The sequence below is a fragment of the Apteryx rowi genome, unplaced genomic scaffold, assembly GCF_003343035.1.
Source record: "Apteryx rowi isolate R43461 unplaced genomic scaffold, aptRow1 scaffold_126, whole genome shotgun sequence".
Classification (NCBI taxonomy): domain Eukaryota; kingdom Metazoa; phylum Chordata; class Aves; order Apterygiformes; family Apterygidae; genus Apteryx; species Apteryx rowi.
Genome location: NW_020447486.1, coordinates 747,000 through 759,913, shown reverse-complemented (window position 1 = coordinate 759,913; position 12,914 = coordinate 747,000). Strand labels below are relative to the sequence as shown.

The following is a 12,914-nucleotide window of genomic DNA, read 5'->3' as shown; positions in this document are numbered from 1 at the left end:
TTTTCTGCAGGAAAGAATGTATATAACAGAATACAAATTAAGATGCCAGTCATGTCAAGGCTCAGGAACAAAGTCTGCAGTCCCATTTCTCTCCACCCTTCCTAATCCTCTGCAGTGCCCTGCATCTCCGAGTGCCAGCTTTGAGACAGTGAGTCATAAGAGAAGTGCAGTTTGTTAATACTTGACACAGGCCTTGGCTCAGCCGGTCATATCACTAAAAGGATTTTGCATCTGATTAATTTCAACCCATCAGTAGAGGTTTCTGAGCAGAATGAAGGAAGCTGCCGCCCTGTATGTTTCCGATTAATATAATTTCTCAGAAGGTGCCTGGGGATCCATCAACAATCCTAATTAAATGCAACCAAATGGATGACAGCTAATCATTAAGGGAGTGGCTCTTCTGGACAAGGGGTGACGAGTAGGCTTGGCAGGATGGTAAGGGGGCAGATGGCTGCTTGTCTACCATAGCACTGTTTAAACAGTGCTGTCCCTGATGGCTGTGTTCCAATTCAATTTATCTTATTCCCAGCCCTCTAGTTATTTGTTCTTCCGCCATCTATYGTTTCCCAAGCCAGTTAAAACTGCCCTCTACCAAGGTGAGAGAGGAGCATTTTTGCTGTGATTCTCCAGCTGCTGCACTTTGCAGACCATTGCCAGGGGAAAAAAAAAAATCGCATTCTCCTTTTTCTGCAAACATCTACACCCACTTGGTACTTGGCTCTTAAAATGTGTCACTCTACTTACCATTACAGAGGATCCAGAGATCTTAATTCAGTTTGAAAATTACTTCAGCGACACAAATAAGAAAAGGCGATTGCATTTTTTTCAGTTCTAGAAATTATCAATGTTAGGTATCAAAAAAACAGTATCTTTCAGTGAGGTTATTTCGTTCTTAGAAATTGCAGTCCTTGTGGAAGCTGAAAATACAGATTACCAGTTCAGCAAATAAAATACCATTTTTTTTTTGCTGAAAATAGGCAGCACCTGGTATCCCAGTTTTGGCAGAAGAATAACAACTTTAGCCTGTCCAATGCAACAAACTGCTATATTTTTAACCTTCAGCTGGACATTTGTTCCCTCTCCCTCACCTCTGAGAGGGTGTGAACTTATCCTAGCTTGTCATGTCGGTTCTCTGAGACACATCATCCATAGAATCTAGTACTGTTTCATGTAAGTAGCTACAAGGAGGAGATACTTATTTTTAGAACATTAATGCCAGTGAATAAAGCTGTCTTGACAGCTTTGAAATTGTCCCTCTAGTCACACAAAAAAAGGCAAAATGTGTGACAAGCAGTGGTGTAGTGACTCATSCTGCTTTGCAGAGGCCTAGTAAAGGGTTTACAGGGGTAATCTCTTTATCACTTTAATCTTTGATATCTTTGCTGAAACTCCTGATTAGTCTCAGTTGTGTTTTTGTGAGTATGGGCACCCGCACAGTAAGAACTGGATCAAGATGCTGTTTACACTGTTCAGTCGAGTATCATTTAAGCCTTCCAACAGTCACAACATAAGTGATGATATTCAGCCGCTATCTAGCTGATCTGGATTTAAAGCTGTGAAGTGAGAAATCCACTGTTAGCAATCAAAAACTCGTACAAATCAAAAACCTTTCTCCAAAATATTAATAGTTGTTGCAGTCACCTTCCTTGTCTGCATTCAAATATTTGCATTAGTAGAAAGACAACTGGGATCATAAATTTAATTCACTTTGGCTAAGGTCGGCAGTAGTCTTTGGACATTACAGTATATAGTAATCCTTTCGATCGTATAATTATGTAAATTAATCTCAAACTCTTTATTCCTGGTAGCAGAAGAACTCAATCTTGAAATCACCCATTCTCAGAAAGAAAGCTTTGACAAAATGCAAAGAAAGAGGAAGACAGGAGGAAAAAAAGAGAGAGAGAGAGAGAGAAGAAACTCTATAAAACCAAATCTGAGATTATCAAACAGTTAGAAATATTGCACCTGTCAGGCAGTGTTTGCAGGGTAGTGGATATTCTTATTCCAGAGCTGGTGAAAACTACAAGCACGGTGGACAGTACTGGAGTGCATATGCCCTTCAATGGTGTGAGACCCAGCTTCTCCTCCTTCCTGCCCTCCAAAAAAGCAGAAGAGAGATGAAAGCAAAGCCCTGGTAGAAGAACAGCCATTATTCAGCATTTTGGAGTGCTTGCTGTCCGGAGAAGTGGGTGCTGTGAAGGTCAGTCAGCAGCCTGGAACAGAACAGCAGCCACAGTTCTTCAGCCAGCTGGGGAGGGTTCCCACTTCTCCTGCCCCTGCAATGTTTTCCTAGCAGCTAGACGAGCTACTCAGTAAAGAATTTTAGCCTTAATACATGTGCACCATTACAATAAATGAAACAGATTTAACATACTTAACAGACACACTCTTTATAATTGATGGAGATGTGTTGTACAGGAGCAGATAAAGCTAGTATGATCTCCTCTTACTACAGAACACCTCCTCATCCCCCGTGCAGATACAAGAGAAACACAAGACTTGGGTAAGCCTCATGGCTGTAAAGAGCAGTAGCTGATATTCATAACCTTTTAGGAAGTCCATCACCTGTAGGACTTCAATAAAAAAAAAAGTTAAACCTTCTAGACAGACACTGACTAAGAACTGAGCAGAGAAAGGTACTGAAATTAGTTTGTGACTCCTATCTACAAACTAGTAGTTCAAAGCAACAGCTTTCTATAGTATATAAATATTGCATCCCCCCCATGCTCATTCTGCTATGCAGACAAGCAAAGTGAGGCTTTAGCACATCACCAAGCAAAAGATTTACAAACCAGTGCTATGATACACATGCTTACTATTGGTACTTCCTCCTCTTATTCCTGCAAGGACAATACGTTAGCTGTAGCATATCTAATTGATAACAGCAGATAAAAGACAACAAATATCTGGACTTGGTTATAAAACTCCCAGTTCTAGTTAAATTATAGGATAAAACAGAAAAAGCAGAACATGTTACTACGTACAAAAAGCAAGACCAGAATTTCTCCTCCTGACTATCCTACCAAAAATCTCTGTGAGAAAGGCTTATGGGATACAGCTAATTAAAAATAGCACACAGACAAAGGAAACAATGATTTTCTATACAGAAACATGAAATGAAGAGAAATTAAATAGAGGGCATTAATTCAAACAATTTATTTAAATCTCATTAAGCTGTTTAGCAGAAGACCATATTTAAAATTAAAGCAGCCTTAACTTGTTTTATCTTAAGTTGCCATAATGTGCTTGAGAAGGAAATTTAGTCCTGAATATACCCATCTATAATCTTAATCTGTCTTGAGTAATCCACTTTAAAAATTAATTCAGAGATATTCACTTAAATATCTCTGTATAGGTAAGTGCTGAGTAACTGAAAGAAGGATTGTAAACTGCTGAATGCATTTTAGCTGAAGAATCATTTGTTACTATTATTAGTATAAAGGAGATGCTGCAAGTTTCTCCTTATTTTATGTAAAAAAAAAATCAGGTGAAATCAGTGTACAGTTTATATATTTTCCACACCCACAACAATCCAGTGACAGCTATGGGTTTAAGGTTTGCTCTGTCAAAGTGCCCAGAGTTTAACACTACAATATTGTCTATCACCTGAGATGCAAACATTGAGATGGGTATCATTACCCATACTAATGCCATACTCATACTACTCTGAATGGGAATTTGAAGAAAAAGTGAGATTAAATGCTCCATTCACAGTTAAGCACCAGATCAATGACTTAATTAGGGTCTTACTCCTGTTCCCAACTTTTACCAGTAGGTTTCAGGCCTTAGCAATGCATAAACTGGCTTACATAATGAAATTACCATGAGAGGGGAGTACAAGACTCCAGGCTTTCTTGACCAACATCTTATCCCAGGCATGGATAAACTCTGGCTATTTAGTCAGTAGTTATTTCTGAAGAGGGAGGAAAAAAATGGAGAAATAAAATAACATTATACCCATTAGAAATATCACTGCAGTGCAGCCATATTTGCCCGTGCATTTAAATCAGTCATGCTAAGTGAATCAGTCCCCCTCCAATGTAAGATCAATCATTTCCAGAAAGTCCCCAACATGGCAGGGAGCAGTGAATTTCATTTTTGTTTGTAAGAGATAAAGGCTATGCAACAAAAGTGATCTACACATCACCACTTACTTTTAGGAACTCCAGCCACAGACCAGGACCATATTRTGCTAAGATACAGATATAAAACAAACTCAGTGCTTCTGGTTCTGATTATCCACCTCAGCATAGAAAGACAACAAGGTCTGAAACCAAAGTACAGGGGTCACTGGACAGGCACMACGGCTAAAATGTATTTGGGTTTGCGGAAAGCTGCAGACACTGGAAAAGAACAAATCAGCAAAGACCTCCGAATCCTTGGCATTAGGGAGGGAACAAGAAATGATTATAGCCAGGATTTCAGACTTGATGGAAACTTAAAAGAACCAAAGCATACTAATTCTACTCAGGTTCTATGCAGTACCARGTAACATACTTTTAAAAGACTTGGTTGAAAGTTGGGAATTAAATGGTCCTTTAGTCCCATCCATATGCATCACCTGCAAAGTCAGCAAAAGAAGAAAATGAAGCAGAGARTAAATAACCCACCCAGAGCCATTCATTTACTCTGAAAAGTAAGAATATTTTAGGAACATTTACTTGGAGAGAAGAGATTTTATTGCTGGTATTTCATAAGGCACAACTGCTCTCCACAGACATTAGCCTTCTGTAATTCCTTCATTGAAAAAGTTATTTGTTATTAGCAGCTAAAAATATATCTTAATGAGGAGAATAAGTGATTGGTAAAATATTTATAAAAACAGCAATGTATATTTTAAAAATAAAAAAAATCTCTGCAGTGAAATAACCTAGGCTATTTGAGCAGAGTCTGAAAACATGTTCATCTGAAGTCACAGGGAAACGTATACCAAATGCACAAGGAGAGTAAATTCTTCTTTTGCCCCAGACGTTGACACCTGTAGGTCAGTAGTAGCTTCACACTGCTGAGCTGAAATTCAAACCAAAGCAGTGGATAACATCTGCACAGCTGAAATCCAATCACAACAGAGACTTACGCACTTCATCCACCAGAAAAATAGTCTCTGAAGCAGTTTTTCTTCTATTTCAAGGCAAATATTTGGAGYGAGGTAAGAATTCTTACTCTCACAACTTTCAACACAATTTTCAAGTCAAAGTCTTCCAAAGATTGGTCAGTGTTGCCTGGTCCTCTTGAGAAAAATCTCGTGCATATAATCCCAAAATCTTCCCTGATGCGACTCATTGCGATGAATCATAGCAGTGAGAGCCTCGCCCTGATCAAGACTTTGCCAATAATCCTGCAGCCACATCTCCTTCCAACTGAAACAACAACAACAACAAGACACCACCATAAACCATTAAAAAAACCACATGGGTCTGCAGCTGTAACAATACTAAAACCATTCTTTTCTTTCACCTAAGAGGAAAACAGGCCCAGGGAAGCTCATGACAAACTATGATATTATTATGCCATTGTGTTCCAAGTGCACTTAAAGAAATCTGCTACATAAATTCTCTCTGGAAAACCACCTCACTGTTGGCTTTAGAACTTTTCCAAGATTTCAGCATGTGACTGTAGTGTTAGCCATATTCCAAGCTGTAAGGAATAAAAACTTCTATTAAAATAAAATTAGCACAGAACCTTTATATGATTTTGAGAGTGGCTTTCCATGGCCAGTACATTTAAAACTACAGTTAAGACTGAGAATCAGTTTTTTTTTCCAGACAAACCATTTAACAATTAAGAGACTGACAGCTAGTCATTACAAAAATCAGGTTATACATGACAGAGAAAAAGCTTTATCTCCCAACCCTGATTGCATACTCAATCTCCAGACTACCTGGCTGAGTGTATGCTTTTTCTTTTTCAGTGCATACATTTTCAAACTTTTCACAGCACAGACTACCTTATAACATCTCTGAGCAACTCCTTTCCCATACACAATCACATGGACTACTCTCATTTGTGTTACATCAAAGTATGGCAATAATTTATTTAGCTAATAATTAACACCCTTCCTTTTCATGATAGACCTGATTATTCCTAACATTACTTTTTCTTCTTTACTGTATCTGCTACCCAGGCACATAAGACCATCATAAATTTTGGCAAGAAGGACCAAACACGACGCTGTTCCTTATCTGCCCATATGAGTTACCCAATAGTTTTTAACTTACCTACAGAACTATTAACTTCTTCCCCCTCCCAATCACAGAAAAGAGTACGGTGCCTCCTGCTTTCACTCTAGACACCATATACTAAAGCAAGCATGGCTGCATTGCCCAAACCTCAGCAGACCTCACCCACTACTCCAGGAAACCCAAAAGAACACGCACAAAATCACAGTCATGTTCTTTGTGGAGCAGCATACAGTTCATAGGCAATGGGAATTAGTTTTCTGTTGTCAGCAGTATTATCTGCAGAGTACACCAATAGAGACCTCAAAATAAATCTTTTAACATAGATCACAACGTGAAGGATCATGGGCAGAGGCCTTCTTTGGCATACAAAAATATGTCTGCCTAAAGTGTCTTTTGTAAAATGCAGTACTCAGATGCACTGTGAGATCACTTTGCCTACCAGCTAAATTAATTAACGTTTGTTCAAGGATCRCCAACATGAACTACACATTTTTTATAGCACTGAAAAAGGGCAAATACTAGGAAAGCGGACACACTCGCATAAGCACTATACACAAAGTGGTACGAAATAACAGAAAAAAGAAAGCATTCTGTGGAAATTCTGTGGAAATGATACTGAAAGGAATTCCAATATCCAAGTGAACACTTCTTCAACAAAATAAAAATTGAATAAGAACACTTCAGCTTTTCTTTTTTTTTTTTTTAATACTAGYGTTACTGTTTAAGAAACAACTTTTACTCTGATTCTGTAACTCTTCTGGAAAAAAATGGTACCCCAGCATGAATAGGACTGTACAAATATCCTGAAACTATCAACTATGTACACTGTAACATTACCACCATAAGAAAACCATCTMTCTTTAATCCTGCTGATTACTGGATTCTACTGCAAGACACATCTTACACTACCTATACTATAGATGTGGCAAATCTGATATACTTCCAAACTGTTCTTCTCTCATCCTAAATAGAGAGATCAGCATAAAATGGAACTAGCATAGACACCATAGTTCCAAAATTTTCCTTTACCAAACACACACTGGTCTCTCACAATTACCCAGTTCAAGAAGCATTGCAGAGTCCAGTTTCTACTAAGCAGACATCTAAACATGAGTAGCACTGCAGCTCGCTGCATCTTCCCTACAAAGCAGCTAAGAATTCAATAGATTATAGTGACTGACCCATAATCTAACACATACAAATGGTTATTCTACGCTTTTGTTCTTAAACTACAGATCACAACCCACTTGGGTATCAAGTTCAGAAGTCCAAAAACAAGTGAGGCTGCAAGCATAAGGGCTTAGGAACCATGTTTAGGAACACTGTCTTAGGGCTGAAGAACAGCAAGGTGAGGGTGTAATAATATGTTCAGGCTACATACACTTATATGGAGAGAGATTCTGAGGCAACAGTTCTGTCAGTTCAGCACATTTCTCAACACTAAACACAAATTACATCTGTGAATAACGGTTACAGAGCATGAAAAGGCATAGTGTAGCCATATTGTAATTGGGTACCAGCTCTAAAAATATATAAACTCCAAATGCCTTTGCTGTTCCCTTTGCACTCCAGAATCCTCCAGGACTCAAAGTCACAGTGTGTTTATAATCAGACTTTATGAGCTGCCTTTATTCCATAACTTGCACTCTTACTAGGCCTCTGTCATTTCTCCATGATTAATGTTTTGTAAAGAAACAAAACACGAGATTGACAGGCTCAATAGGMATTCACCCAAATCAACCATGCTGTTCTTATAACATTACTGTCAAACTCTGGCAAAARATAAGCATGTTTGTGCAATTACAGAACAACAGAGCTAAGCTAACACTTTTGTGGCAATTGTATCTTTGTCACTTACACCTCTAAAGCGATCACGTTCCATTTTGGAGACAAAAACGGTGAAAGCTCAGATGCTTGCAAGATAGAGAACACTGTACTTCACTGGGGATTCTCTTAGTCATACCTTGTAATTTAGATACACGTTCTCTTTCTAAAGCAGATGGCAGACAATGGAAAAGCCTGCATGGTACAATATCTCGCATCTTATCTCCATAAATGGGAGGGAATAACAYGCTATGGTTCAACAGACACGGAAATCTCTGCAGCTTAGATTATGGACTGATAGACAAAACCTCCTTGCTGATGAGCCCTGCACAGAAGAGTGAAGTACCTTAATTTGCAAGTAAGCAGCATAGGACACCCACACTGTGTCTTCAAAAGTATTCCTCTACTGCCACCTACTGCTCAAGTAAAATAAAATTTATGAAAAAGTAAAGAATATTTATTTATTCAGGGTAGGATGAGGGAAGAGCACATTTTGCTACCAAGGCAAAGAAAAGGTATTACTATAAAAAGCTCCAATAAATAAATCAACCAACAGAAAACAAAGGATTACAGAGGCATTTAGGGGCCCCTTTTACTTACAAGCATCATTTTTAACTAGCCAATATATTAATTGTACTGTGAAAAATGCTTTTTAGTGACAAACATCAAAGTAAAGTTTTGTGAAATAGGGATTTCCTAAAGAACTTGAATGATCTAAGGCTTTTTCTCTTTTTTAATCTCCACTGGCTATTTTTGAAAATATCCAAACCTAGTAAGAAGTAGCTCCCCCACCACTTCCCTCCAGTTATAAAATACCTAATACTTTTTTTGTGGATGGATAACCTAACAAAACCCTTTTTAGAGATTCAGATGTGCACAGAACTTAGTTCTGGGTTACAGAGAACTTAAAAGGATGAAGTCTACATTTTCACCAAACTGTTTCCTTTAACATTTTAACATGCCTAGATATTTAATTCCTTAGTCTAGGAAATTACTAACAAACCTGTAAACTGATACAAACTGGRATACAGCACACTGAAAGTTCTTTCTGGACAGTGCCTCAGATCTTTCTGATATCTTCAAAAAGTCATTAGCTTAATACTTCATACAGCTGAACTGATACCAGGATTCTGAAATCTTTGGCAACAAATAGCTATGAACATAGGCAAAAATCTGCTGTGGTTTAAGGTTTAGCTTTATGAGGGCTCTCTGATAGCTCATAGGAAATGGATTGCAGAAATTTGAGTAATTCCCTAAAGAGCCGTAAGTTTGTTAAAGGTAACGCAGACAAGAATGACCAACTTAGGGAATCCAAAGATATTAAACTAGTGATATGCCCTACAAAAAGGGCATGAACAGTTTATGAACAGCCAGAACACTACCCTCTAGCAACTGCAACTTCAAACACTGCCAATGGCAAAACTCAMGTTTGGGAATGAAAGCACTGACTTGTATTGTAGCAATACTTGCATAAATATTAAGAATTAAATAGACCATGGAAAAAAAACTCTTTTCCTCCTGTCAAAAGTGGTTACCTCAGGGYTGGTGCGGTTAGTTCCTTGATGACAGAGTTCAGGGCAGCTCGCACTAGAGATGAACTATATCAGACTGGGCTAGGCCTGAGAGAATCCAGCAGCACTATCAATCCCTGCGCATAGAAAAGGCAGTATCCACTCAGCCTATTCTGTCCTGCATGGTCATACCTAAATAAATGGGAATAAGTCTTCCAACACAAGTCAGAATTTTGCCCCATTGCCACACAAAATTTAAAGCAGTCTTCTACCGTATTTAGAGCAGGCCTAACTTCTGCTCTGATGGAAGTCATCAGAAGCAAGCTAGGCCTACACTGAATACTTTGGCAACCTATTCTTAATACAGTAATTTGTACTGATGTATAGAGCTTCTTTCATCCATGAGCTACCAAGTGCTTTATCATTACTGTACAGAAAAGTGCCCCTCCTCCAAACAAAAAAAGAAGCTAAGGCAGACAAAGGATAACCAAATTGCCCAAGGTCACACAGCATTTTAACAGTGCCTCATGACAGGTCTCTTACGCTCTTACTTCAACCACTAGCCAAAGTCATCTTCCAGTCCTCTCTTTTTCAGCCTCCRTGTTACACGACATTAGCACAACTACCACTACCACCCACAAGGCATAATATAAAGCGTAAATGGAGATGCACTGTAGGATTCTTTAAAGGAAAAAGTTACACCTATTGATGTTTAAAGCTTTTTTCTTCAAAAAGCATAGTAGTTGTACATTACCTGTCTCCTCCAGAGAGCTCTTCAACACTTCCGAACCCAGGGGTCGGCACAGGACATCCCATATGCTTGAACTGAGCAATTCGAGGTCTGGGAGCTGGAAATTTCCCACGAGACTTTTTGTGTTCCTGCTCTTCTTTGACTCGGGTATTCTCCCTGTCACAGATGAAACACTCGAAGCCATTCAGGTAATTGGGCAGAGTCATGTCATTCACACCCCACTCCCGCCTCTCCAAGCTCTCTAGCAAGAACTGGTTTTTGATTCCACCAGGTTTTTTATACTCTAGATATTTCATATATTCTTCTCCATTCTTGTCCAAGAAATCAAGATACTTTGCTAGCTCTTGGGGGCTGTCAAAGTCATCTATGAGAATGATGGAGAGGTTGTTGGGCATCCAGTCTCGCACAGCTGGGGAGCCTCGGTATACAGGGACAGCACCCAAATGCATTGGACGCCACAGTTTCTCAGTCATGTAGTCATTACATATGGCGTTTTCCAAGGCCAGGTGAAACTTGTACCTGCCAATAAAGGTCATGAACTCAGAATCTTCTGTAGTGGCTGTAGAAGTGTCTTTCAGTCGCTCACTGGGAAGCTCACGGTTATGCAGGCATTTCCCATAGGAGTCAACCTAAAATAACAATGGTTATCTTTACAAAAGTGATTTACGTTTGCTTGAAGCTTGTTTTCAGAGCCTGTAGTTCTCTTAAAGTTCCTAGCTTTGATCAGTTCCTAGTTACCTTAGTTTAGCCTCACTTTCACTCTGACCTCTTCCCATTTTGACAGTCAAACAAAAAAACTGTAGGACTTCTCAAATTAACCAGCACATCTTACTACTTCATTGTCCAAGTCTCAACCATCTCTGACTCCTCCTAAAGTCCCAGGTCGTCTTCATCAGCTTTAGGGGAAACTGAATACTCAGTGTCAAAAGCAGCACACACTATGCTACAGATAAGGAAAAAAAAATGYGGAGAAAAATATATTTTTTATGAAATTTTTCTGTTATAGACGAACTCAGAAATAGACAGATGAGGAAGGGCACAAAACTCCCTTGCTGTTACTTTAAAAGTTATCTTTCTACTTAATGGAGATTCAGTACTGTCCCAAACAGTGATTCCACACAGCTCCCTCCAATCTCAGCAGGCTGGCAAAGATATTTTTCATTTGTTAAAATAAAAAAAAAAAAAAAAATTGATGCAGGGAGCTAAAAGAATACTGTCTAAAAATGAAAGGCAATACACTTAATCCTGAGTCTGTTTCATACTTTTACAATATACAGCCACAATTTAAAAATTATGTTGTCTTTAYTTCATTACTGAGTATATGATGAACCCTCACAAGAAATACATTACTACAGCAACTAAAAAAAAAAAAAAAAGAGATGTTTTAGCTAAAGATTAAAATCAGGTAATTTTCCCCCCATTTACTATTCTTAGGAATTTCTAAGGAGAAAAGATTTATTGTTTTTCTGCTTAAATATGTTATTTCAGCTTACCAGCTTATCYGTCAGCTGAGCCATAGTAGTACAAATCACCATGAAAGTAATACACTCCTACTGCAACACAAATAAGGAGTGGACTCAACAAGATGCAGTAATCCATCTTTTTATTGCACCCCCACACTTTTACGCAGCAGTGAGGCTTCTAAGTGGGCAGCTTTCCTTTACACTAACTCACAAGGCTCCAGAGATTTCAGCAACTTCTGGCACTTGGTCCAGGAAACCAAGCTTATTGGGGTGTAGCCCAATTTGTGACTGATCCTGCAGTTTGACCAACTCCGTGACTAACAGCTACTGCGAGGCCTACCTACTGGCGCGTGCTGTAGTCTAGACCGTGCTTTTGGAAGGAACACAACTAGCTTTGCTGTCCAGCTCGTAGTCGGTGCGCTTCCTGCTACAACTCGTCTCGGCTAAAAACGAGGACAAACAAACCCTGTTAAAAGGAGGTCCCGGGGGTGGCCAGGCAGGCCCAGCTCCTGCGGCGACACCGTGTCACGGCTCCCCCACGCACTGCACCGCACCGCACCGCGCCTACCTGGATGTATTTCATGAGCTCCCGCACGTATCGATCCCTGTCGGAGGGCACGTCGCAGTGGGACTGCACATAGAGCACCGGGGCGTAGCCCTGCCGCCGCCACGCTTCCTTCTCGGCCAGCGGCGCCGCCGGGCGCCGCAGGTAGCCGGCGCCGGGCAGCCACTGCAGCGTGAGCGGGTAGTCGGACTCGCGGCGGAAGGTGGCCGTGTAGTTGAAGAGCCGGATGCCGGGCGCGTGCGAGAGGACGTAGTTGTTCATGGGGGACTCCTCGTGGAAGAGGGCCCAGGTCTGGTGGGGCAGGCGGGGCAGCGGCGCCTCGTAGGCCCTGAAGTCGGTGCCGTAGAAGATGAGGGCCTTGGTGCGGCGGTGCCGCGCCACCCGCCGGCTCCGGGTGACGAGGCAGGAGCCGCGCGGGCAGTCGATGCGCTCCGTGTCGCCGGGGAAGTGCGGGAAGAGGCTGCCGCTCCACCACAGCAGGATGGGCAGCGCCCTGTTGGCGCGCGTGTCGTTGTTGCCGGGGCCGCGGTAGGACGCCGCGGCGACGGCGCCGAAGGCCGCGGCCGGCGGGACGGCAGCGTGCGGCCACCCCTCCGCCTCGGCCGCGCACGGCCCCTC

At 40.7% G+C, this 12,914-nt stretch overlaps 1 protein-coding gene across 1 annotated transcript; it reads right to left on the bottom strand.

The window, feature by feature from the left end:
* Positions 1 to 4,497: 4,497 nt before the first annotated feature.
* On the bottom strand, positions 4,498 to 12,891 carry FUT11 (fucosyltransferase 11). The gene is made up of 4 exons (XM_026055838.1): positions 12,300 to 12,891; positions 10,272 to 10,897; positions 4,662 to 5,360; positions 4,498 to 4,561 (listed from the first exon to the last, which is right to left on the bottom strand). The coding sequence occupies exons 1-3, from the start codon at positions 12,555 to 12,557 to the stop codon at positions 5,213 to 5,215; spliced, it is 1,032 nt and encodes a 343-aa protein (XP_025911623.1). The 5' UTR covers positions 12,558 to 12,891; the 3' UTR covers positions 4,498 to 4,561; positions 4,662 to 5,212.
* Positions 12,892 to 12,914: the final 23 nt, after the last annotated feature.

What these genes read in the sequence shown, in the direction of transcription:
- FUT11 (XM_026055838.1), bottom strand. Translation starts at nt 12,557, where the DNA reads ATGAACAACTACGTCCTCTCGCACGCGCCCGGCATCCGGCTCTTCAAC. An exon ending in AGCTCATGAAATACATCCAG is followed by an intron (nt 10,898 to 12,299) that starts GTAGGCGCGGTG and finishes TTGTTATTTTAG; the next exon opens with GTTGACTCCTATGGGAAATG. An exon ending in GAGCTCTCTGGAGGAGACAG is followed by an intron (nt 5,361 to 10,271) that starts GTAATGTACAAC and finishes TTGTTGTTTCAG; the next exon opens with TTGGAAGGAGATGTGGCTGC.